We start from the raw sequence: 25,793 nt of genomic DNA, 5'->3' as shown, positions 1-25,793 counted from the left end.
ATGAATGAAGAGTTATCGGTATAATTTGTTATTTCGAGATGGTGTTCGTTATATACAATCGATAAGAATGTTATAGCAAACGATAAAAGTTGGCAATGAATTCATATCAATAATGTACGTATGTGTTGTGTGATAGTAGCATTACTTATACCGCTCTGAAATATTCCTCATTTCAGAACGATAAACATCGCTCGGAATCAGAAGATGAAGAGCCAATTAAGAATTCGACCACGAATCCATATGCTGGAACTCACAAGATATCGGCAAAGCGCATTGATCAAGTTTGCCGAGTGGGATTTCCTATCCTGTTTTTCTTTTTCAATGTATTCTATTGGCCCTACTACCTAATTGAATAAGATTAATATAAAGGTTTACCTGTTAAACATTCGTATGTGTTGTATGGCACTTTATTATCATAAATTCATTTCACATATTTAAAGTTTAGCAATGACAAATAGAAAGAAACATCCGAAAATTTCCAATTTTGGAGAAAAAAAGTTTATTAATTTATTTGCGAAAAATTATTAATCGCAAATAAATTATGGTTAAATTACATAATTCAACTGGTTGGTTTATAGCGTAAAAGCTGAATATACAGGGTGCATAGCTAATTTCTCTTCAGATAGGCCTACTACATTCATATTGAAGGGGAATGTATAGTTATTGAAATAAAAGAATTACTTTTTATGCGGACACCCTGGGCACAAAAAAATCCTATTAAAAAGTTGTTGCCCTATCTTTCCTGAGGCCAGCAAAAAAATTATACTTTTCTAAGTGCAATATTCGTTGAGATATTTGAGTTCAAAAATGGAAGAAATGTTGGGAAAAACAGCATAAGTGAGAGAGTGAGGGAAAGAAGCTTTATCCGTTAATTTATGCTATTCGCTGAGATAAAAATACCTCAGTGAATATTGCACTTAGAAACGTGGAGTTTTTTCTGGCCTCGGGAGACACAACGCAACACATTTCTAATTGGGTTTTTGAAGGATACGGTGTCCGTATAAAAAGTTAATTTTTATTTTTTAATAACTATACAATCCTTTCAAAATGAATGACGTAAACTGAATTTTACGCGTTATTTGGATACTTTTTCTAATTAGAAGTATTGGCAATAAGATCAACGGTTCGCTAGTAATTTGTGGCGAGGCGAGTTAGTTATGCACCCTGTATATTTGGGTCCCCTATATATCTAACAACGCAGTCGTAGATTTAGTACTGTTTGTTTCCTTCTGCATAACGTCAATACATGTCATTATTAGGCACTTTAGTATTGTATTTACTAAAAAACTGTGGTTTAATGCAAGAGTTATGAATTTGAATGTTTCGCTATTGTTGATATTGTTGAATATATTCTTTCTGTTTTTTCTCTGCACGAAAATCACTGTTGTTGGTTCGATGTTGCACTGACAGTATTCGTCATTCCTTGCACTCTACCTGGCATCGGCGTTATTCAAAATTGAAATTTGTGTATTGTTCTGTAGATACCCCTGTTCATTTTATCGCATGTAAATATGTTTATAAGTGATGTACATAGGAAATAGTTTTGAAAATTTCGAGCATGTAATTAAAAGTGTTTTTATGATCAGTATGAAGGTTATGAGAAATGTGTATAACGAAAGAAAAAAAAATCATCAAAATTTGAGAAAACCGAAAAAAAAAATCACCGTGTAGTGTTGTTTATACAGGATGAAAGAAAACTTGTTTTATGATTATGTGTGAAGACTGGATTGCACGAAAATGATTACGTACGTATGTAGATAGTTATATTCGCTGTTTGAATGAATATATTTTGTGTTCATGGAAAAATTAAATCCATGTTCGTAAAACTAGACTATATGTAATAGTTAAGTGAACAGAGGTCTTCCTACATGCGACCCATAAAACATTTCAGAAGATTAATTATCCGTTACCTTTGTTTTTCTAATAATCTGTATTTGTAAATAAAACAGGAACACAATAACTGCATAACTACAAATTTGTTAAGTAGATAAGTGTAGTAATTTGTGAGATTTACGTAAAAAGTATTTAAATGTTTGTTTTGCACCACATAATAAAGATTTTACGGTGAGTTTCCGATTCCGATTCCTTTGTTTTTTCTAAAATGCTGCCTAGTTTAAATTATATAAATTACATAGTCTTATCTATAAGCGCAATTTTTTAGTCAGTACAACAATCGGTTAAAGAAAGAAATGACACCGTGGGTGTCATACCTTTCAACCCTTTGACTCAATGGTTCGCAAACTTTCGACACCCATGACTCCCCTGCTGTGGTCAACGTCTATCAACGATATCAATATCACCACGATAGTTTGACAAAGAAAAAAAACACTAATCTTCAAAGCACCAAACCGGCACATATCAATATCAAAAGCACACCACGATGCCTATGCATGACAATGAATGGCGACGTACACTTTGAGAACCACTGCTCAATTATCTATGAGTGATCGACGTGATATCGCAAACATTAACACATAAAAATTGTGTTGCTTTTTTTTTGAAAAAATATATGTATTGGAGAGAAGTGTAATACACATATATATTACATTAAATACCATTTTCACTTTTTCGATTATTCCAATTTAAAGAATGATAGAAACCTGAAACTTATCTATACTTCTATGAAATTTGAATTCTTGTCGTTGCATTGACAAGTGTATCGTATTTAAAAATAAATGTTGTCTGAGAAGAAAAGGCATTGAAAAAATCGTATTTAGAGGGTAATATAGAATGAAGGGTTCAAAATGAAGAAAACTGATTCGAATTGACCAAAAACAAGATTTAATGAGTCTATGGCCATAAAAAATGAAACTTTTATCATTAAATTCCATAGTTGGTGGTGTAATAGTTTATTTACGAGAGTCACAAATGCACACACACACAATCGTCCTTCTCTGCTCCCTCCAAAAACTACAAGGTGGGCCCACAGTGAACAGGACACACAATTATTTCTAGATCTTTCCTCTTACTAAACTTTTCACCTGGAAGAGATTTTTTAGACCAACTCTCTCTCTCTCTCTGTCTCAGATGATACCTATAATAATCTATATTACACGACACATCATCTTTGAGAAAATAGCATCTCATCTAATCGGGAAGACTCGCTAGCTAAAAAATGAGAAAAACGCAATAAAATGGAACACTTGTGATGTACATTGTACTTCGTTTCACATTATTGGGCGCATTTCCAATGACTAATTAACACTTTTGAAAACTTACCCGAGTAAATTTCTGGTTATAGAAAACAAATGTTCTCTTATAGCAGCCGTGATGACGTTGACAACCGAGCGACACTGACTCTATAGCATTATGGGGACATTTTGAAGCATGTAGTTTATCGCTATTACATTTTTGGCGAAAGTACATGAAGTGAAAAAAAACCGAGTATTCCATATTACCTGACTATTCCGTAATCCCCATACTTCCGTTTTTTTAAGGACTTACGGATTGACAATTTGCAGAGATAATGAGTCCTCAATATATATATATATATATTACCACCAAAGCCCGAAATCGGCTTGGCAAGTTGGCCAATTTTGTTGTACATTGACTCGAATGCCAATGCCGGAATTTCGAACTTTGGCACGAATAAAACCCCTTGCAACATGAATGACATCCGAGTACTACACGCCATTTGGATACTTTTTCTAATTCGAAGTATACCTCTATGATCAACGGTTCACCAGTAAAATGTCATACGCCCTGGTACCGATGCAGCCTGTATACTGTATACAGGGTTTCCTGTAAGTGCTAGCATGACTTATCTCATCAACCGTCCATCGTAGAGGCATGATTCTTATTTAAAAAATGCTCACAGAGATATTCGAATTCGAAAAACGGAGGAAATTTAGGAAAGAAAGGACAGCGTTAAGTGCGGATAAACAGTTTTACCCGCATTTAACGCTGTTCTTTCCCAAATTTCCTACGTCTTTCGAATTCGAATATCTCTGTGAATATCTCACCTAGAAACATGGATTTTTTTGTTGGCATCAGGAGAGACAGGGAACAAATTTCTAATTAGAAGTTAGAGCACAGGGGGACCGTGTATAAAATATTTAGATTGTTTTATTTTGTTGCACATTGTATTTTCACTCTCGAAACTGGCACAGGGTAATTTTTGAACGCCTGTTGAACATTTTTTTTAATTAGAATCATACCTCTACGATGGACGGTTGATGTGATAAAGGCCGTGCTAGCACTTACAGGAGACCCTGTATAATTGATAATCTGAAAACCTCTAAGTTTTCTGTCTTTTAAGTTAGTAGGACCGCATTTCCCACCAGCATTAAATAAAATCCTCTTCTCTTTCATCCCGTGGTTCCTTCGAATATTTTCATTTGACGTCACTCGCAGAAGCAATAAAGACGGCCTCGAAAGTAATGCAAAAATAATGTGAACCGCAATTATGTCTTTAGAACAACAACAAATTCTCCCTCTAGCGTGGCACTGTATGATTTATATATTTTCTTCTTAAGAGCTTCTCTTCTCCAACATGTGAATGACGAATAAGGAATGGAATAAAGTTCAATATCGAGAATATCCAAGTCGAGATGAATGAGAGGAGAGATTGAGAATTTCGAACAATGAAAACTGGAAAACGATCGAAATTCCGATCATTTGTGTGGAAAGATTAATTCTTTCTAAAAAACGCACACAAAAAAAAAACCTTTGACGCTATTTTTCTTATTTCATATTCTTTGTCGGAAGTTCAACTATTGGCATTGACGCAATTGAGAAAAATCGGAAGCTAAATGATAAAATCTATTAGCAATAAATCTCTTTTTTTCATGTTGACTACAACTGGTAAGATGGTAATTAGTCGAAAGTAACTTTTTCCCCTCATTGGATTTTTATTGGGTTGTTTTTGTGTTAATCTGTTTTAAAGACTCTAACACCGCCTCTGGCCAGCGGGCCAATTCCTGCCCGCAAAGGGGTTGCATTTGGCCCGTGAAAGGTGTTCCGGTAGAAAAGTATCGATACACACAACACGATAACTATACCATGGTTGACTATATTTCCTTGATTAAAATACGGAATGTCGCTAACTATCGCCAAAAAATTGTCAAACAAGTGAAGTTGCCAATTACAGTAGAAAATGTCAGAGGAAAGTAAAGTGGCTAACTATAGCTAAAATTGTTGAAAAATCCCGAAAGGTGAGAATTAGAGAGCTACTGCAAGTTGCACAATGGGTAAAAATGTAATTCATAAGAAAAAACGTATATGTTTGACAAAATGTGAGATGAATCGATCATAGCTAATTATGATAGATTCATAATTATCATAATATAATTTTTAAGTAATGAAAATAATTTTCAATTCTTGATTTCAGTGGAGAATAAAAATTCAAACAAGCCTCGTTGAAAATAAGGGTCTATTTATAAAGAAGTTGGTACGGCCAAAATTACGGGAATGTCCCGTAAAATGCAGGTTATATGGATACCCTATATATATACAAGTTTCTAGTTCACGAGCGGCAGAAATGCCGTATAACTAAATAGGTTGCGCTCCCCTGGTTAATTGTATGTTTTGGTCTTTTGATTTAGATCTAGCATCAATTGATGTTCATAAAATAAGCGTGATAAAACTAAAAACAGTGCAAATAACTATTCAATCTAACTTTTGAATGACTGATCGTGATTCAGCCGAAAAAATTAAATAAAGTATCGTAAAGGATTGCAGCTAAAAGCTTCGCAAGTTTGAAGAGAAAATCGACTCATAATAAGAAAAAATAACACCAAAACTTACGCCGAAATACATTCTATTATATTCTATTCAGAAGAAAAAGAACAAATATAGGGCGAAAAAGAAATTACAAAGTAATCTTAATTTGCATAATATGCTTTGAACATGGTTCAGATTCACGTGATCTTTTTTTTCACCATCACCATATTTTTATACGCTTTTCATACAATTTGCATTTTTATCTATGCATCACGTATGGCGATCGATTTCTAGACTATCCCTTTTCTCCCGACGTAGACATTTTTTTTCGCATTTACACTAAATATTGTTCCTGAAAACATGAATATATTAAAGATCAATAGTTAAGTGCATAAAATCTAATATGTTCATACGATCTATCAGAAAAAAATTATATATATAACTAAAAGGATCTCGTGTGTGTTTTTTCTAATTTTTTCAAAATTATATTATAATTAGAAATATCAAAATATATTAATATCAAAATTATATTATACTGTATTATAACAGCATAATAGAAAAAATAGGTACTTTAATTCTTCCATGCTGTTATTGATGATTATTTTTGAGTATACACTTAATATATATTTTCACTTTTATTCATTTTTACTGTGTTCAATGCTGTTAAAAACATCGGAAAATTGATCAAAGTAAATTTAATTTTTTACATCAGCAATCTCTTTTCTTTTAGCTTTAAAAATGTTATTAGAACAAGGTCTTTCACTGATACAGTACTCGCCATTTAACCATGAGGGAATAAAGAAAAATCTCTCACTTTACTGTATTTTTTGCGAAAAAAGGAGAAGAAAATAAACAAGAGACACAATGAAAGAAGTTTAGCAGCAGTGAATTAAATTAAAGTACACAAAGCAGATTAGCGAATACGTTGTAGAGATGCTTGATCGAATAGAATTACCAAGGCGTATAAATTCTATTTACGAGTGGCATACATGCATAACTTGATAGTAAAATGAATTTTCTAAGACCTAAAGAGATTCTTACAGCTTCGACGAAATTCAATTTACTTTTGTGCAAAGTGATGGCTTACCATCAATCCTACTTTGTCTAAGGTTGGCTTAAACTTACTTTGATCAGCTTTTAGATGAAAACAAAGCACCCAATGCAAGAAAAGACAGTAATACAGTAATACCTGCAATAATTTCCTTTATAACAAATTCGCTTATTTAACAAAATGTACTCAAAGCTCTTTATTGAAATGATCATTCAATTTTAATAAAATGATAGTAGGCTTACGTGAGCTGAGCTTTAACAGTTTTAATTCACAAATTAAGTCCTCTCGCCGTTCACGGGAATCATCTCTATTCTTTGGCCGATAATTGACTTGAAAATAGTGAACGTCTGTACTTAAAATGAAAGTTGCACTCGAGAAATAATTGGAAGTTGAATTGGGATTTTTCGTCAATTCCAGTTCTTTGCAAAAATTCTGTTATTAATTATATGTGTGTGTTATCTTAATCTAATCGGATTTTCAATAAACCTTTTTTAACGTTCACTGGAATACTGCCAGTTCTTTCGATTTGAAAATATATTTTCCCTTTCCGTTCTCTTTTCATATTTATCAAATTAAATCCGACAATTTCTCGGATATATTTATTACGGATATCCAAGTTTCACTTTGTTGCACCCAATGCTATACAGGCTGTCTCAAATTGTTTGCACAGTGGATATCTCTGCAACCGTTGACTTTAGATACAAACTTTCATTTACGAAAAGTTTTCAAATGACGTGCGGCTAATCAACATGTCTTAAATTTCCCAAGGAGTCCTATACGTCAAAATAATATAAAAATTAACTTTTCGCGTAGACCCTGTGTGCTTAAACTTCCAGTTAGTGAAATAGAGATGAAACTCTGACAAGTCATTTACAAAAAAATTCATATTTTTAAATGAGATGTTAAAGGAGATATTTTTGCTTTGAAATTCTCAGCAATTATTGCCAATGATGATTGAAAGAGTGGCTCACAAATTGCGAGACGTAAATTAAATTCAAAGTTGCAAAAATAAAATTTTGATTCTGTAATTGTCAAAAAATGTGATTTTTATTTATTGTGAATAAGAAAATAAAACGCGCGTGCGCGGTTGGATTTATTCTATTTGTGCCAACTTTTAAGCAACTTTTAAAAAACTTGTCAAGACAGTGATAAAACAGTGATTTTATATGTATATATATATATACACATATAAAATCACTATGTTAGCGTTGACAAGTGCATGCTCACTCATTTTGGTTCGAACAACCCACGTTTCACTCATGATTTGAGTGGTATTATTCCGGATGCAAATACTATCACTGATCTCGGGTATTGATGAGCAGCTTAGGTTTTCTGAACACTGTTCAGCGGTGGTCAAAAAAAGCAACTAGAATGCTTGGAGATCTGGGGAGGGTTTCATTCTTAAAAAAGCCTCTTCGCGTTCTCCTAAAGATATTCTTCCGTTTTAGTTCGTCCTGGATTAGAGTACGCCGTAAGATTTTGGAGACCATACCTACAGAGAGACGTAGACTTGGTTGAGTGGGTCCAGAAAAGAGTTACCGTGTCCTTGTTGGCACACGGGGTTTGAGTTATGAAGAGGGACTTCATGTTTAGAATACACTGAAGTGCCAAAAGTGATGGGATACCTCTTAATATTGCTGCACTCCGCTGGGTAAAAGGAGGTCCTGCACGATATTAAGAAGCATCCCATGAATTTCGTCACGTCAACACTGAAGTCATCTGGCATCTGGTAGCTCTTAATATCGTGTGGGACATCCTTTTACCCGGCGAAGTGCAGCAATATTAAGAGGTATCCCATCATTTTTGGCACTTCAGTGTATATTTACGTTAGAAGAAAGCAGGTTGTCGGGGATATGATCAAAGTGTTTAACATTTTGAATGGTATGTATAGGAGGAGCCATGAAATATTAATACGCCGTCAATCGACTGCTTCGACAAGGGAACACCATGATCGATTGGTAAGAGACAAGTCAAGGTCGTGATGTCGCAGGGAATTTTTTTCTAATAGGGTTGCGAATAAATGGAATAGCTTACCCTCAGGGGTAGTGAATTCTAACACAATTGGCACGTTTGAAAAGAAGTACGATAAACATATTGGGGTATATCCAAAAACTATCCATTCTTAGATAAGACGACCGTAAATATTTTTTATGGTCAGCGTATTATATTTTATCCTGTATATACAGTTTTTATAATTGCACTTTTAATGAGTAACTGTATTTTAGAAATATGAGACATATTTATTTATTATGAGTATTTGTATTTGGAAGATATCAAATAAATGTTTTCGAAAAATGTATTTGCAACAAGATTACGTATCATTTTTCCTCATATATATCCCGATCATCGTAAATTCTTTCATTTCAACAACCACGGAATTGTGATAATTAACGAATTTTGGAAAGTGGAATTCTTTGATTAGAGTCAAGTAAAGGTAGGAAGCGTATTAAAATCTTTTACGATTAATTTTCAAATATTAATCGAGAAAAAAAAACAAAATTTCTCGCGTAATTAATAAAAAAAGTCAATATGCCGAAAAATTCATAAACATTTAGTTTCTCAGTGGAACAGCTGTAAATAAATATATCATTTCGATCGACATTCATTCGCTTTTCACTGCAAATGAATGGTTCGAGCTTAAAACCACCGAACATATTAAGTTCAGAAGTTGCTTATATTTGTGTGATAAAACAATATATGGAGAGGCGGATTTACGGTTTTGTCGCCCTCCTCTCATTCTAGTCTAATTTTCCTGATCTCATATTTTCGAATTCGCCGCCCTGTGATACAACTCCCCCCTTTTTCTTGTAAATATGGATGTATCTCTAAGTCACTCTTTTAATCACTCGCTTGCGTACTCCTTTGGTCTCTCCCATGGTCACACACTATCTTTATTAGTCTTTTGGTCATTCACATGCGTGCACACTCACTAGGTAAATATTTTGATCATTTACATTTTCCCTCACGCTCTAGATCACTCTTTTCGTAATTCACATGCGTGTACGCGCTCGCGGCCACTAATTTGATCTCCCACTGACCTGATCTTTCATTTTCCAGGTAACTCTTCTGATCATTCACATGCTTGCACTTTCTCTAGGTAACTCTTCTGATCATTCACATTCTTCCACATGCTCTAGGTAACTCTTTTAGTCATCCACACGCTTGTACGCTCTCTGTAAGTCACTCTTTCGTTCACTCACGCACTTGCAAACTCTCTAGGTAAAAAAGTTTAGTCACTCACTGACCTAGTCCCTCGAAAAGGCAAATTTATAATGTGCTATACAAATTTTGATACCCTTCTCCCATTCTACTAATTTTCTTGGCCGTTCATTCCTCAAATTTGCCACCCTCTGAACTTTCATATATGGTGGTCCCTGGGCTATGGACCACTGAGTCCCTCCCCTCCTGTAAATACGACACTGAATACATGATGATGTAAGAAAAATCTTTATCGTAAGATATCAAAACCTATAACAGTTTATAATTGATAAAATACATTACACAACGTAAGTTTACAAACCAATAGGATTACAACAGTTAAAAGGGATATTCATGAGCAATGTGATCAATCACTGTTTACTTATGAGATTTACCAACTACTATCACGTCTGGTTTTTTTTTTTTCTCTTAAGGCAAAGTACCCAGTTAAAAGCGAATCGTCTTACGTCAAGTTCTATCTAGAGAGCGTTTTATGTGTCAGGAGGTATAAGCCTATCTTTAAGTACGTCAAAAGTACAGGAAATCCTGAAGTTTTTTTTTTCTTATCCTGTCAGTTTAGATGAGTTTCAATGTTAAATGGCAATGTGTGAGTACACATTTGAAAAAAATTAAGTGAGGCTGGTGTTTAAGACTTTTTACTAAAAAAAGCTTTTTCTAAAAAAATCTGCGATTTTCACGGATTACTCGCCGTTAGTAGAAATGAGAATTGTTTTTCGATAACACCGAAGAGGACAGTTATTTTTCAATGAATACTTATAAATCCTTGATATATCAGGACTGGAGAAATCTATTTCCCCTAATGCCCAGGTTATGTAAAAGTTTTATACAAATACAACGCCACAACAGGCAAACTGCCCAACGAGGTGGCTGACTTAAGAACGTCATGGATCCCCGAGCCATTTTTGGAGGCCCTACCTACTACTGCTACACCACACATGCATCCCGCCCACCCCCCGGAACCCCCAACGAATCGGTACATGCGGGAATGTGCGTGTAGTGAAACCTAACGTGAAGTTTTTTGTTTCTCTGTAATACTTGTTATGTGTAGTGCTGCCATCTGCCACCAGTTTTTCTAACTATGAGTGAAGTGTTATGATTGAATGATTTATCGTTGTAGGACTGTTGCTATCTGTGGCGAGACTTTTTAACGGGGAGATCGGCTCGCATTTGCGCCTTGAAGTTGGGAACCACAGAAAACCAACTTCAGCCGACCACCACTGTGGGGTTCGAACCCGGATCCTCGCATCGCGAGTCCGTCACTATAACCACTCGACCACCACAGCGGCAATGCACTTGACCGGGCATGCACTGCATGCCCGACGTGGGAATATAAAAAAAAATCCGAAATGTAAACTTTTTTTATGTTAATTTTTTTTCATCGGCAACGATACATGTGTGCCTAGACATATGCGTGAAATTCCACAGGAAAGAGCAGTCATGGTGAAATATATAGTTAAAGCATTTGGACACACGCATTTTTACAGCCGATAATATTTTGCGACCTGGCTATAGCCTCAAATCCTGCAACTGGGTTCATAGCCCTATAATCAATATATGGGTGAAATATAATAATAGTGGCACTCATCCCGGGCTGGAGCCGTGGGAGCCATGGGTATGCCATAAATCGGCTATGATTCCAAGTGAACGGCAGTTATACGAATTCTGTTAAGACACCAATACTGAAGAAATTATAATTAGCGGGTTGATTAATTCACAGAATTTTAATTGTCATTGGATTGTTTTTGAATTTTTATATTTCTTTCTCCGAAATTTCCAGTTGAAAAAAAATTTATCACTTCACATTTTTTTATATACAGGGTGCATAGATAACAGGGTGCACGACATTTTATTTACGAACCGTCGACCTAGAGACATGCTTCCAATTAGAAAAAGTATCCAAATAATGGGCAGTACTCAGATATGTCATTCATGTCGTATAGTTATTAAATTAAAAAAAAAACAAAAAAAAAACTTTTTATACCGTCTGCGTGTGCCCAAAAAACCCAATTGGAAAGTTGTAGCATTGTCTGCCCTGATACCAGCAAACTTTTCCACGTTTCTAAGTATGATATTCGCTGAGATATTCGAATTCAAAAAAACGGAGGATAATTGGGGAAAATGCCATTAAATGCGGGTAAGCCGTCTTACCCGCATTTAATGCTGTTTTTACATGTACCTTGTATATACAAATAATTGCTTATTTTTATTTGCGTCACCCTGTATATGTAAATAAGTACTCTTTGAAAACTAATTTTTTGAAGTAAGTAATAATATTCGTACTATTTTCATTGCAAAGTAAAAATATCGATTCTCTCTCAGGCATCTTCCAGTCAAATGCGCGACTGAATTTGTAAATTTTTGGAGATTTTTCCAGCCTTGTAGATAAACCCAAAAATATTCGAAAGGTTGGTATTTGTAATTGAGCGAAAAACACAAAAAAAACTAGGAAAAAATAATGCTTAAATACGAGTTTTGACGTTGTGTCCATAAGATTCTTCGGTCCAAAAATCTATTGTGTAATAGTTAATACGTTACCATTACTTACGAAAAATAATCGGCTAAAATGGACTTAATTCAATAGTACCAACGCAATGAAAATGAAACAATCCAGACTTGTGCAAGGTTTTCTAATTTATAAAAGAAAGAAAAACGCCGGTGCTGGATATTTTTCGTGCCTTTTTTATGTATGTCAAGGCTATTTATACCGTCGTTGGCCGACGTTAAAGTTCAGATAAAACCCATGGTTTTTCTCGAAGAGGGCTCTAGAAATAGAAAATCTGAAGCTTTGTAAAGAAGTTGGGAGGGCTCTATTTCACACACAGCAATGGGAATTGAACCTTCATTCTTGGTGTGTTTTAAGCAATGCGTATACTACAAAATCAATTTATCAAGTAGAAATTCCGCCCGCTAAAAATCGTAGTATAGTTGTCTGATCCATAAAGTAGAGGCTTTGGCAGACTCTCGAGTGCATACAGGGGCGTATTTACGGGGGGGGGGGGGCTTATAGTAGGCTATAGCCCAGAAGGGCGATTTCAGGGGGGTGGCAGATTTGAGGAATGAGTGGGAAAGAAAATTAATAGAATGGGAGAAGGGTGGTAAAATTTGTATAACCCTCAATAAATCCGCTTCTGCGCAGACAGCTAGAGACTAGGTCGGTGAGTGAGCAAAAGTGTGACCTACAGGGTTTGCAAGCATGTCAATAACCAAAAGAATTACCTACAGACTGATGGAACAGATCCTGTAGTGAGTGACCTAGAGTGTGTGAAAGCATGTGAATTACCAAAACAGTGAGATAGAGCAGTGTTTCTCAACAGCTGGGCCGTGACCCGGTACCCGGCTCTGAAGTTAGTCAAACTGGATCGTGTGTTTCCTTTTTCTCTATTAGTTGGTCATTAGTCATGTGCGTGACCAGGTCTTCAACTGACAAAACAGAAATCAACCAGGCTGCGGGATTCCAAATGTTGAGAACCACTGATCTAGAGCATAAGCAAGCTTGTGAATGACCAAAATAGTGACCTAGAAAATGTGCAAACGTGTAAATGATCAAAATAGTCACCCGTGAAGTAAGGAACCATGTCAGTGAATAACAAAAGAGTGACCTAAAGCGTATGAAAGTATGTGAGCAACGGAAAACAATGGGAGTGACCGAAACGGTGCGCAAGCATGTTAGTGACCGAAACGGTGTGCAAGCATGTTAGTGACCGAAACGGTGTGCAAGCATGTGAAAGACTAAAAGAGTGACTTAGAGAGCGTGTGAGCATGGGAGCGAGCACCAAAAGAGTGACTTAGGAACATAGATATACTTGCAGGAGTGGGGGGGGGGGGCATATGGGTTATAGCACAGGGTGGCGAATTCGAGGAAAGAGTGGTCAAAAAAATTTGACTAGAACGGGAGAAGTGTGGCAGATTTCGTGTAGCCCATAAATGCGCCTCTGGGTGCATAGCATACAGCAGCGATTCTCAACCGGGGCTCCGTGTGCACTTCCCAGGCTCCACGGCCACTGGAGAAAAGTGAAATAAATTAGTAAATTTGATAAATAAATAAAAAAAGAGGCCCATAGAGTTTCGTCACAAAAATTATTCTAAAAAGAAAGGGTTCTTCGAATCAAAAAGGGCTCAAAAAACTTTGAGAACCACTGGCATACAGGGTACACAGAGATAGTGCAACACATTTCTAATTGGATTTTTGAGGACAGGGTGTCCGCATAGAAAGTTAATTTTTTGTATTTTAATAACTATACAATCCCTTGGAAAATGAATGACGTCCCTGAATTATACACGTTATATGGATACTTTTTCTAATTAGAAATGCATATGCCTCCAGGATCAACTGTTTGCCAATAATTTGCGGCGAGAGGAGTTAGCTATGCACCCCCGTATATTTTAAAACGTTCAACTCTACTAATAATGTTTTTTTTATCAAAAAATTTTGATAAGTTAAACGGAGGATTTTTTTCCAAAAAAAAAATATTTGAATAAAAGCTCTGCAAGAACTATCATGGCTTCATATTTCGATAAATTTCAGTTTCTTTCAGAAGTTATCTAATTATCTAGATTTTTGAAAAATTAAAAAATTACGGAAGTAATTAAAAAAATTCAATACGATAATTAAAGGAAAAACCATTAATATTCGGTATTACTCGAATGATGACTTTGCGATTTTTCCTAATTAAATTATTTCTTTGATTGTATATAGCTTTATTTCATATCAATCGAATATAGATGGCGACACATGAAGTATTCGAATTATATTGTGAGAAAGTGGATTTGTGTGTGTGTGTGCGCGCGCGCTCATTTTTTATTTACTACAAATAGCATTACCATCCGTCCTCCTTTTTTTGGAGCCATTTCAAGCGTCCTCCGACGTTTTAGAAAATTCGTCCTTTTGTCCTCCTTTTTAGGTTTCGTGAATCATTTTCTCACCAAGAGGATGCGAACAACACTCAGTGCTGATTCCTTCGGCAAAGAGAAAAAAAAAACCACTTCCAAAAGATAAAAACTTGTGAGGGTATAGAAATAAACGTTTTTTTGCTCCAGGCCAGGGCCGTAACTAGATGCTTGGTCACCCGGGGCAAGCACGCACTTTGACGCCCCCTTGTAATTAAAATGAAATTTGCGCCCCTTCGGGTCTAGCGCCCAGGCCACGAGATTTCCCCCCCCCCCAGTTACGGCCCTTGTCCAGGCGATGGAGTAGGCACGATTCATTAAAAGCGAGGAGAGACGGATCCCCAAGTTGGAAAATATTTTCAGAATAAGTTCGTTTACGTGGAATTCCGAATACCGTATTTTGTTTCTTTGATTCAATTTTTTTCCATCCCCCTACCAACCTTTTTCCCTCAAGTGAAGGAAAAAGACGGTTACCAAAATATTTCCATATTTGTTTACATTTTGACTTTGTGCTCAGATGCGTACTTAGGGGGGGGGGGGGGCTTGACAAGCTAAAGTCCAACGTGGCAAGTTCGAGGGGCGGCAAACTTGAAGAATGAGCAGTAAAGAAAATTATTAGAATTGGAGGATCGTGTTAAAAAGTTTTATAGCCGACAAGCGACGAAGTTGGTTCCCAACTTCAAGGCGCAAATGCGGGCCGATTTCCCCGTTAAAAGGTCTCGCCACAGAGAGCAACAAGCCCCACAACGGTACAATTATTCAATCATGACATTTCAGTAATAATTAGAGAAATTGGTTGCTTTAGTAGCCGACAAGCGATAAAAACCATAAGTCTGCCTCTTCCTAGAGAGCTTGACACTAGGTCAGTGAGTGACGAAAAGAGTGACGTACTGTGTTTGCAAGCATGTCAGTGAACAAAGGAGTACGCACGCACGTGAGGGACCAAAAGAGTACGCACGCACGTGAGGGACCAAAAGAGTGACCAATAGAACAAAGAATCTGCCAGTGACCAAGAGAGCGAGGTACGAGGTAAGTTACCGACCGAAAGAGTGTCTAAGCTTGAGATCAAGGGACCAGGTCAGTGAGTGACAAAAAGAGTAGGTAAGTATGTAAATAACCAAAAGAGTGAACTAGAGAGCGAGAGACTACGTGTCAATGAGCAACCAAAAGGGTAGCCTAGAACGTGTGTGAGCATGTGAAGCGACCATAAGAGCGACCAACAGACAGAGGTGTATTTGCAGGGACGGGGTAACCAAGATGGTTACAGCGCAAGACTGCGAATTTTAGTCAATAAAATTAGACTTGAATGGGAGAAGGGCGGCGAAATTTTTATAGCCCACAGGCGACAAAACCATAAATACGCCTCTGCTTCTTCTCTGAATGTGTTTACTCTGCAAAATCTCCGTATATATAGAAGCTTCATTTCAAAAATCTTTGTTATTGTCAAAGCGTAAGATGTTGAATCAAATCGACTAAATAAGTTTAATCGTTCACAGCTGCCTGTTAAATGTGATAAGCAGCGGCTTCAGACAAAAAAAAAAAAAATTTAAACAAGCATAATACTCTGTATTGTTTATGTATACTGAGAAATTTTCTGCCTCATTTAATATTTCAAAATGCTTCGACTCGCTTTTTATCAAAATACAATGCAACAACAAAGAAAAAACGGTACATAATGTTGTATTCAGGGGAGGCTTGAGCAAGGGTGCCAGGGGTGCGGTGCACCCGTGTGGCAGATTGTAAGGGGCGGCAGCTTGGGTTTTAGTTAGACACCCCCTCCCTCCCACGCAGTTTTTTTTATAAACCCCCTTTACTAATAATTCCCATGACCAGAGGCAAATTTATGGCTTTGCTGACTGCGGGCTACAAATATTTTGCGGCGCTTCTCTCATCCTTTTCTAATTTTCTTGACCATTTATTTCTTAAATTTGCCTGTTCAGGCTGTATATAAACGTGTCTTTGTTTCTCTTCGCTACTTTTTCTTCACTTTCTCCCTCTTGACCAGGTCCCTTGCCTTCTAGGTCACTTTTTGGTAACTCTCATGCTGGCGCGCCGTTTTGGTCACTCACGGGCTTGCAGACTCTACATCACTTTTTTTGGTCACTCATATGCTAGCAAACTCTATGTTACTCGTTTGGTCAGTCGCATACTCAGTCCCCCTCTCTGGGCAGAGGCGGATTTATAGTTTTGTAAATTTTGTCGCCTTTCCCCCCCCCCCCCATTATACTAATGTTCTTGACCACTTATTTCTCGAATTTACCGCCCTGGGCTTATACCCCGTCAAATCCCATCTGTAAATACGGCTCTGCAAATGACAGTGGTTTTGAGCCATACCTTGCCGACAAAGATGTTGAAAAAACTTGAGGGAGACAGAGAGGGCAGGGACAGTAATGGCAGGAACAAGAATGTACTCTATCACAAGAGGCAAGTGTGCGTTTTAATGCCCTCATCTAGTAATTTTTCTGGAACGGTCAAATGAAGGCAAGTTAAGAATTGGGCTTCTTACTTGTCCGATCTCTGGTCTCCAGAAACGGCTATAAAATTATTTTTAATTAAAAGTCTCGCCCCTTTAACATTTTCTCTTTACATGGTAAATGTCAGTAATGATGACTCATCAACAAGAGCTGAAATGTAAATTGAGTTATCTTATAATTGAGAACGGTGAAAGGACTCTAGACCAGTGGCTCTCAACTGGTGCTCCGCGGCCACTCGAGGAAAATAGAACGATTCAGTAAATTTTATAAATAAATAAAAAACGAGGCCTACGGGGCCCCGCCATGAAAAATAGGTACTAAAAAGGCGTCCGCGAGTCAAAAAAAGATCAGAACCGCCGCTCTAGACTAAAAAAACAAAATCTTTTTAAAAGCTGGACGTAGGTCCGAAACACTTTATTTAGTAAAAGAAAACTACTTTTTAGTAAAGAAACTACTAGAACACACAGCCGGATGATGCGAAGATATATTTAGGAAAGAGGGAAATATTCACGTGCCATGCGGGGAATCGAACCCACGTACTCTCACTTATCCGAATAAGTCGCCATCTGGTGGCGGTGTCAGCAATTGTGAGCTTTGGCCTGAATTAGGTCCGACCGGTTTTTTTTTAAAATTACCAACCGTCCTCCTTTTTATGGCAGACTTGATAATTTCTTTCCAAATCAGTTGTAAAATTGTTGTAATTTATATCAGTAATATTCCAATGAGTTCAAATAAAAATTACAGCTTTCTACTTGAAATCACCATATTTCATCGAGGAAAATGAGGGCAACTGCGACCCTAAATACGGGATATCAATAATTTTAGCCAAAAAATGCAATTTACAAAATTGTGAAAATTCCTGAAATATAGGGCGGCTGCGAATGACAGTGGACAAAGATGTATTTCTCGAAAACAATATTCGTCATGACTTTGTGATCACATTTTTTTGAATAAAATATGAGAAGCAAAGATCCTTAATAACGCAAAATACGGTACATCGATCGTCAACTGTCACCAAAAACGTTGCCATAAGTCTGTAAAATCAACAATTCTTGCTAAAATATTACGAATGCTTAAGAAAAGAAGGTCTACTGGAAATTGCTGTGAATTGAAATGTAGCAATATTTATCATATACAGTCAAACCTCGTTATTGCGTCACCCGGTTAACACGTCACTCCGCTTGCCGGGTCACTTTTTGGAAGTCCCAATTGTCCTCAGGCAGGAATTGGCACAGCTATGGCTTACTCCGCTTAACGAGTCACTCCGCTTACTAAGTCATATTTTTGCTCTCCCAAGAGTGACTCATTAACGAGGTTTGACTGTATATGTATATAACAATATAACAATAAAATTAATAACAATATAACAATAAAATTAATAACAATATAACAATAATTAATAAACTATAAAAATTTTGTCATTCACGGGTTTAGAAAACATTGTAATTACAAATAAGCTTCTTTAAAAAAAACGGGAAGACTGTATAAAATAGTCGGAACAACCGAAAATCTGTCCGTCTGAGTCCCGTAAAATACGGGACACCATAATGCTGCAAGTTTGTGGCCCGTCGAATTGTTTCAGACATTTTACTGGTCCTTGGTTTCTGAAAGGCTGCGAAACGGTGATATTTGTAACGTAAGTAGAAAAACTACTTTATCTTCGAAAAAATGATGAAAATTCCGTTTCCTTAAGGCGCCATCTGTCGAAGACAGAGGGAAGACAAATATTGCCATTGTAGTTATCTTCTCAATGGTACTTATACCCAAAACGCATTCCTACCATATTTTCTCGTGAAAAATACGGGGAAACTCGATTCGAAAATAATGTACGTCACCCATTAATAGACAAACAGTTAACAAATCACTGCGAAATTGCCAATTATGGCACAAAATATTCAAAAAACACTCCAAACACTGTTTCGGAACTCCCCCACACTCAAAACTTTGAAAATAAGTTCGTTTCTGGTGATTCAAGTATTCCTAATATATTTTCCCAAAAATCGACTCAACTTTTTTACTCGTGCCGTCCAGTTTAATAAAATCCATGATGGAGCACATATCCTTGAAACTGCATATACGTTTTTTGACATTTTTGGATGCTTGAAAAATACTTACTAGACTATTGGCAAACTAAAGGTCAGCCTCCCTCGTGCCAGCAGAAAAAGCAGAACTTAAACGCAATCTCTGGAACTCTCGAACTAGTGTGTTAGTAAGACACAAGTGTTATACAAAACGTGTAATATTCAAAGAAAATACAAATATATATATTAAATATTAAAAATATATTGACATTAAAAATAATGCCAACTCGTGAAACTCATAGTTATTGAATAATGAAAATTACCTGTATCAACGTGCTTGATGGAAGTAACGAATTCAAGTGAACTCCAAAACCGGGTAAAACTGGGACATTTTTTGCAAAAAAGTTGGAAGGGCTGGAAAAACAGTATATACCGGGACTGTCCCAGGATATGCGGGATATATGGTCATCCTCCTCTTACATTGCACTCTTACATTGCATTTTCATAGGTAGATTGTCCATATTTGCTGGAGAAAAATCCGGCATTTGATCTTCGAAATACGGGAAAATATGGGCTATTGCCAATTATCGAAAAATAATGACGCCAAAAGTAAGGAAAGTTGCTAACTGGTGATAAAATCACAGAAAAATCGTCACTGTAAATTGAGCGCATCTTCAAATTACGGTAAATTAAAAAAAAGACAAATGTGTGAGATGAATTTTCATGTTTGTAGTCGTAATTAATTTCTGAGTTGGAAATATAATTGTAATTGTGTTCGTTTGAAGAATGAAAAGTAAAATTAGAACTTTGTTCAAAATACGTGAAAACCGGGAAATTTTCGCAAAAAAGTTTGGACAACTCAAAAACAGAAAAAACCGGGACTGTTCCGAGAGATACTGGACGCATGGTCACCCTACTGAAAGAGCAGAACTATGGAAGAATACGGGAATAATGTTCTGTAAAGGAACACTTAACATTTGAGAGAGACAGTACAAAGAAAATGATAAAGTACCCTCAATAAGAAATAAAAATAAATTAAGCTTCGTTTTTAAAAAACGGGAAAGTTATTTCTAGAAAAAAAGTCCAGACGGTCAAAAATATGTGAAAATACGGGATCAATTGCTTTGTAAAGTACGGGTCATATGGTCACCTGAAGTGGATCTGTATTTCTAAAAAAACAGAATATTATTGTTTGGCATTTTGGAACATTGAATGAACTGCTGCCATCTGTGAATGACTTTTAGGTACACAAATAGGAGAGAAATATCGAAGTCGCTCAAATCATACATGTTCTACCCAAGACCCGCGGGCCAAATGTGACCCTCAGAGTCATCTTATGTGACCCGCGACCTCAAACCTAATTTTGTAAAAATGAACTGAAAAATGGATGAATATTCCCAGATCACTTAAGTAACCCGTGGGACACATTCTCAAAGTCATCCGTGGCACGTTTACATATCACTTGGGGAGAGTCACAAGCAAGTAGATGTTTGGTCAGCCGGTGAAATTATACATTTTGGCACCCCCTTATAATGTTGAAGGACAGGTTGAAGGGTGAAATTTGTGCCCCCACTGGTCCAGAGCCTGCTTCCCCCTCCCCTCCCCCCCACCCAGTTGTAGTCTTGCACTCGATTAACGTGCGGCATAGTTCCAGAGCAAGAGCACAAAAAGTGATCCGTTGGCCGCGGCACATTTCTAGGTCACTTAATATCTGCGGTGCAGTATTGCATAAATTAAGTTGCCCGTGGCATATTCCAAATGTACCCGCGGTACATTTGCTTATCGCTTCATACACATTAATAATATGGCCCCCACATCCTGTAACAAGGCCCCTAGGCTGGGTTCTTTTGCGGGGTCCAAGGTCAAAACTTTTACGGGCCCTTCTATAGTTAATTGATATAGTGAAAAAGTAAAACAAAATGAGAATTGTCTCGGGCCCCGCCCATGTGGGAGCCATGATTAACAGATAAATTCAGTGACCCGCGGCATCGCACCGATCGCACAAGTGACATATTTACAGATTGCTTGAATGGCCCGCGACACAGTTTCAGATCATTTAATTAGGCGAACCGTGACGCGTTTTCAAGTGTTCCGCACTGTCCCATAGGCTGAGCACCCTTGACAAATAGTAAAATAACAGTATCTTGCGTATTTTTTTATACTAGGCAAAAGGTGCTCAACCATGGTCTACAATAGTGAAAGGAGAGTGCGGGCCACGTAAGTGTTATGTAAATGTCCCACGGCCTGCTCGAGTGACCTGGAAGTGTACGGTGAATCACTTGAGTGAGCTGGAAATGTGCCATGTGACACTTCAGTTGTCTGGAACAGCGACGCAGGTAATTCAAGTGATCTGAAAATGTGCCATGGGCCAGTTGTGGGATCTGTAACTGTACCGTAGGGTGCTAAACTGGTCTGGAAATGTGCTGCGGGTCACTCTATTGATCTGGAAATGTGCCGAAAGTCACTTAAGTGATTTGAAACAACACTGAGGGTCATTTTAAAAATGTATGGCAGTGCCGTGGGTCACTTATAATGTCCCCCGGGCCGCTTGAGTAATATTCTGCGTTGTGCCCTCGTGGCCTAATGGATAAGGCATCGGCCTCCGGAGCCGGGGATTGCGGGTTCGAGTCCCGCCGAGGGCCACTTCGTTTTTTTGTTTTTTTTTTCGAGAATTATATGCATGATTGTAGTATAAGGGCAATTAAAATGATTTGAGATGCTGAACAATTCTTTCGAATTTTTTGAAAGAGATGAATTTGTCACGAAAATAAAAATTTTACCCAACAACACTGATAAAGAGATATGGTGAAATCAATGTAAAATTATCCTGAAATCACTGAAATATCTTTGGCAATGATTTGCTGCATTTATTTATAACGCACACTTCGAATGTGATTTGTATGCTGCTAATGTGTAACCATTGAAATTTAACTTTCACTTCATCACAAAAAAACTGAAGTCGATCTGACGAAACCCCACCGGTGCCCAGTGTCATCTTAACGCATGGGCCCAAATCAATAATAAATCAGATATAAAATTCATAATCGCTTTCATAGTCAAATTAAATCATTAAACTCTTCTTGTGCCATCAATCAGTTTTCCTTATAGTTGATCAATTGTTTTTTCTTTGTGAACGGGTGAGGTGGTACAGTTTGTATTTGCACTATTGGTTTAAATGGCGTCTGTGGGATCACTTCGTCTTCATTGTCTTCTATTCATCTAATTATTTTCTACTTTTGTTTTTAAAAATCTCTCTGATCCAGAGTGTGACATTTTTAGCAGCGGACACAGCCATGTGCTTTAGATGTGCGGTTGATTTACATGTTGTCAAATAATGGATGGGAGTGCCAATTTCACCACAAAGGCAATGATCTGTGTTCCTCGTTTTTTGAAGCAGTGAAGGTAATTTGGAAAAGGTCCGAGATTCGGTTGTAAAAAATACAAGTACTCTGCTCCAATTTTTTGCATTGTATGTGGACACGTCTTGAAATCAGTCACTGAAATATACTGCCAATGATTCGATGTATTTATTTATCTATAACGCGCATTTCGAAAATTATTTGTATGCTGCTTATGTACAGGGTGGGTAAAAAGTCTGTAGAAACTTTAAGAATGAATAAAAACCGGAAAAAATAACCGAAATAAAAAACCCTTTTCAGGGCTAGCATCGCCAGGACATGGGAATTTTTTAAAGACGGGGAAAAATAACTAAAAACACAGCCGATAGGTGGAGCTGGTACGAGCGACTTCGGTGGAAATATGCAAATGAGACGGTTATAAGAACTTGCGCTCCTAATCCACAATAGTTTACCATTGTAAACCGTGTATATGGACCGGCTGCACTCTTCCGTTACTGGATTTGTGACTCACATGCAATGCGTTTTTTCCTGTGGTGGTGATCACGTGGAACACATACTGGTGTAATAAACGATTTGGAGGCATTCTGTTCGTTATTTGCGTATCTTTTCTTTGACTTGTGTACGTCAGTGCCACCTATCGGCTGTTTTTTGAGATTTTTTTCCTGTCTTAAAAAATTTCCGTGACCTAGCGATGCTAACCTTGCAAACCGTTTTTTATTTCGGTTATTCGGTTATTTTTCCGGTTTTTTATGAATTTTTAAAGTTTCTACAGACTTTTTGCCCACCCTGTATTACCATTGGAATTTATCTCAAAAACTAAAGCCAATCTGACGAAAACAATGCCAGATTCGAAATCACTGCAAAAGTTTTTGTTAACAAATTGATATTCAGCGGTCTAATTAATTGATTTAAAAAAACAATTATTTTGCTGTTGGAAAAGTTGTGTTTATTTTTTATCTTTCTGAAGAAAATCTACCTATTCCTATTTTTATCCCTGTTAAATTCAACTCACTTTACGCGATTTCGTCTTTATGCGATTATTTTGCGGAACCAATTAATCGCATAAAGCGAAGAGGATGCCTGTATTCAGATTATTTTTTCCGTATAAAAAAATGTAAGAACGCGCATGGCCTGGTGCCCAAACGGATGAGACACCGGACTCCGGAGCCGGGAAAATGCGACTTCGAGCCCCGTCGTGGGCTTCCTTTCTTTATTTGTTTCCGAAAATTCTCTATCGTCCCCCCTCATGCCAGAAGCACGAATGTGCTATGTCCTTAGTAAAAGAAAAGAACGTGGGAAATGTTTGAATGTTTTCTCTACCCATGTTACTCTATGCAAGTTATTTTCCTAAAATGTTTTGTAACACGTGTTTCAATATATGCGCGACTGTGCATCTATTGAAACACGTGTTACTTAGATACCAAAATGAAGCCCATGATAGCGTCCTCGTGTATAGTATGCTCGCCAAGCGTATACATTTGTTAGGACCTAGCACAGCCATAGGCTTGCTTGTTATAGGCGTATTTGTGATGTGTATGCTTTGTTTTGTGTGTGCCCCACACTTAATACTTGATGAATAAGGATAACTGGATAAGGATGAAAAATGCAACCAATACGAGTATCGATTACATTCGAGCGAATGTAACCAATCGGCTTATTGGATATTTTTTTCAAGCGTTTTAAAAGATGTTTCATCGAACTTTTATAGTGTAATTTCCCTGCCTAAAAAAAATAATAAATTTAAACGTTTTTAATCTCTCCACTAAGCCATTGTTACAAAGCAATAACAAAACTAGTTCTAGCACCAACTGCGTGCGTATGTTTGGATTTGTCTAACAGCTTGTTTAACCGCATGCGTATAAGTAGGGCTCGGATTTTTATGCCCTAAAGATCAAACATCGTGGCTGATAGATTAAAAAACCTGAATTTAACTATCAGCAACGACGTTTCATCTTTAGGGGCATAAAAATCCGAGCCCTACTTATAAGGGTGTGCACATAGTGCGTCCGTGCTTCCGATTTGTTAAAAACCCGATTTTCAAACTTTTATAGCCTTTAAAAGCGGGCGATTAACGAAAAAATTTCTTTTTATTTCCGATTCCGGCAATCGGTAGCGGTCGGGCGAATGGGAATAAAGAAACGCTCCGTTCATTTGCATAGCGTGGCGCCGCTTTACGCGAACCGGTTATGAGAAGCAGAAAATTCCCCGGAAAGAAATTTTCTATCCGGTTAAAGATACCGCTCGGGTCGGACTTAATATTTGAACTAGATTATGAGCGATAGAAGGGACTGATTTATTCATTAAAAATAAAATGATATTTGTGTTAATTTTCTTTTGAAAACTCAAACTTGGTACTCTGGTAAATTTGAAATGTGTAATATTTGGTAAATTTGAAATGTGTAATATTTGGTAAATTTGAAAATATTCAGAGAATCCTTCAACATCAGTTAGTTGTTAGGAAAAAAGATGACGATATTCATTTTTTTGGAGAGAACTTGATCAAAATATTTTTAATAGTTATAAATTATACCAGGCCTATATTTGATTTTTCCAAAGGCGGTAAAAACCCGTCAAAGGTAAATACCATACCAGTTGACATGCATACATTTTGTGATCTGAAGGGATTTTCAATCCTCCAAATCAATCCAACAAATTCGTTATTAATTATAAATATTATTAATTAACAAAGAAAAGTGTTTATATTAACTTAACGTAGATGGGAAAAGTAATAAATTCGTCTCTCCCTTTTCTCCTCTTCCTTCATACTTTGTGGCAGGGATGGCAAAGAGCTGGCCCAAGGGCCCTCGACAACGTAAAATTAATTATCAAATTAAAATTAATAATTTACAAGGTGTTAAATCAAATTTGTGATCATTATTCGAGCTATTCTCGTTCAACAGCAGAAAACTTTTTACATTCATTATTGTTAGTGACGAAAATAATTTACTACGTTATCACCGAGGCCCGGGTGTTGTTGACCTAAAAAATCCTGAAAAATGACCATTAAAAAATAGCCCAAAATCTCGAAAAAAACGCCCTAAAAATTTGAAAAAAATGCCTTGAAAACTAAAAGAAATATTCTCTCAAAATGCTACTGAAATAACAAAACAAAATTCTTCAG

General features: G+C 36.9%; 1 protein-coding gene and 1 non-coding gene across 2 annotated transcripts in view; both read left to right on the top strand.

The window, feature by feature from the left end:
* The window catches only part of LOC149080082 (glycine receptor subunit alpha-2-like), a 55,046-nt gene extending 52,979 nt beyond the window's left edge, over nucleotides 1-2,067 (top strand). The window contains exon 8 of the mRNA XM_089239056.1: nucleotides 177-2,067. Coding sequence (XP_089095182.1) covers nucleotides 177-356 — 180 coding nt within the window. The 3' untranslated portion in view covers nucleotides 357-2,067. The remainder of the gene's footprint in view (nucleotides 1-176) is intronic.
* Nucleotides 2,068-21,882: 19,815 nt separating this feature from the next.
* TRNAR-CCG (transfer RNA arginine (anticodon CCG)) lies at nucleotides 21,883-21,955 on the top strand. The gene has a single exon. It is a non-coding gene; the product is annotated as a tRNA-Arg (tRNA).
* The last annotated feature ends 3,838 nt before the right edge of the window (nucleotides 21,956-25,793 follow it).

This window comes from Pholcus phalangioides, unplaced genomic scaffold (genome assembly GCF_987345545.1).
Source record: "Pholcus phalangioides strain wild (caught in Gottingen) unplaced genomic scaffold, Ppha-v1.0 ptg000011l_1, whole genome shotgun sequence".
NCBI classification, from domain to species: Eukaryota; Metazoa; Arthropoda; class Arachnida; order Araneae; family Pholcidae; genus Pholcus; species Pholcus phalangioides.
Note: the sequence above shows the minus strand (reverse complement) of the source record. Positions and strands in the feature narration are given on the sequence as shown.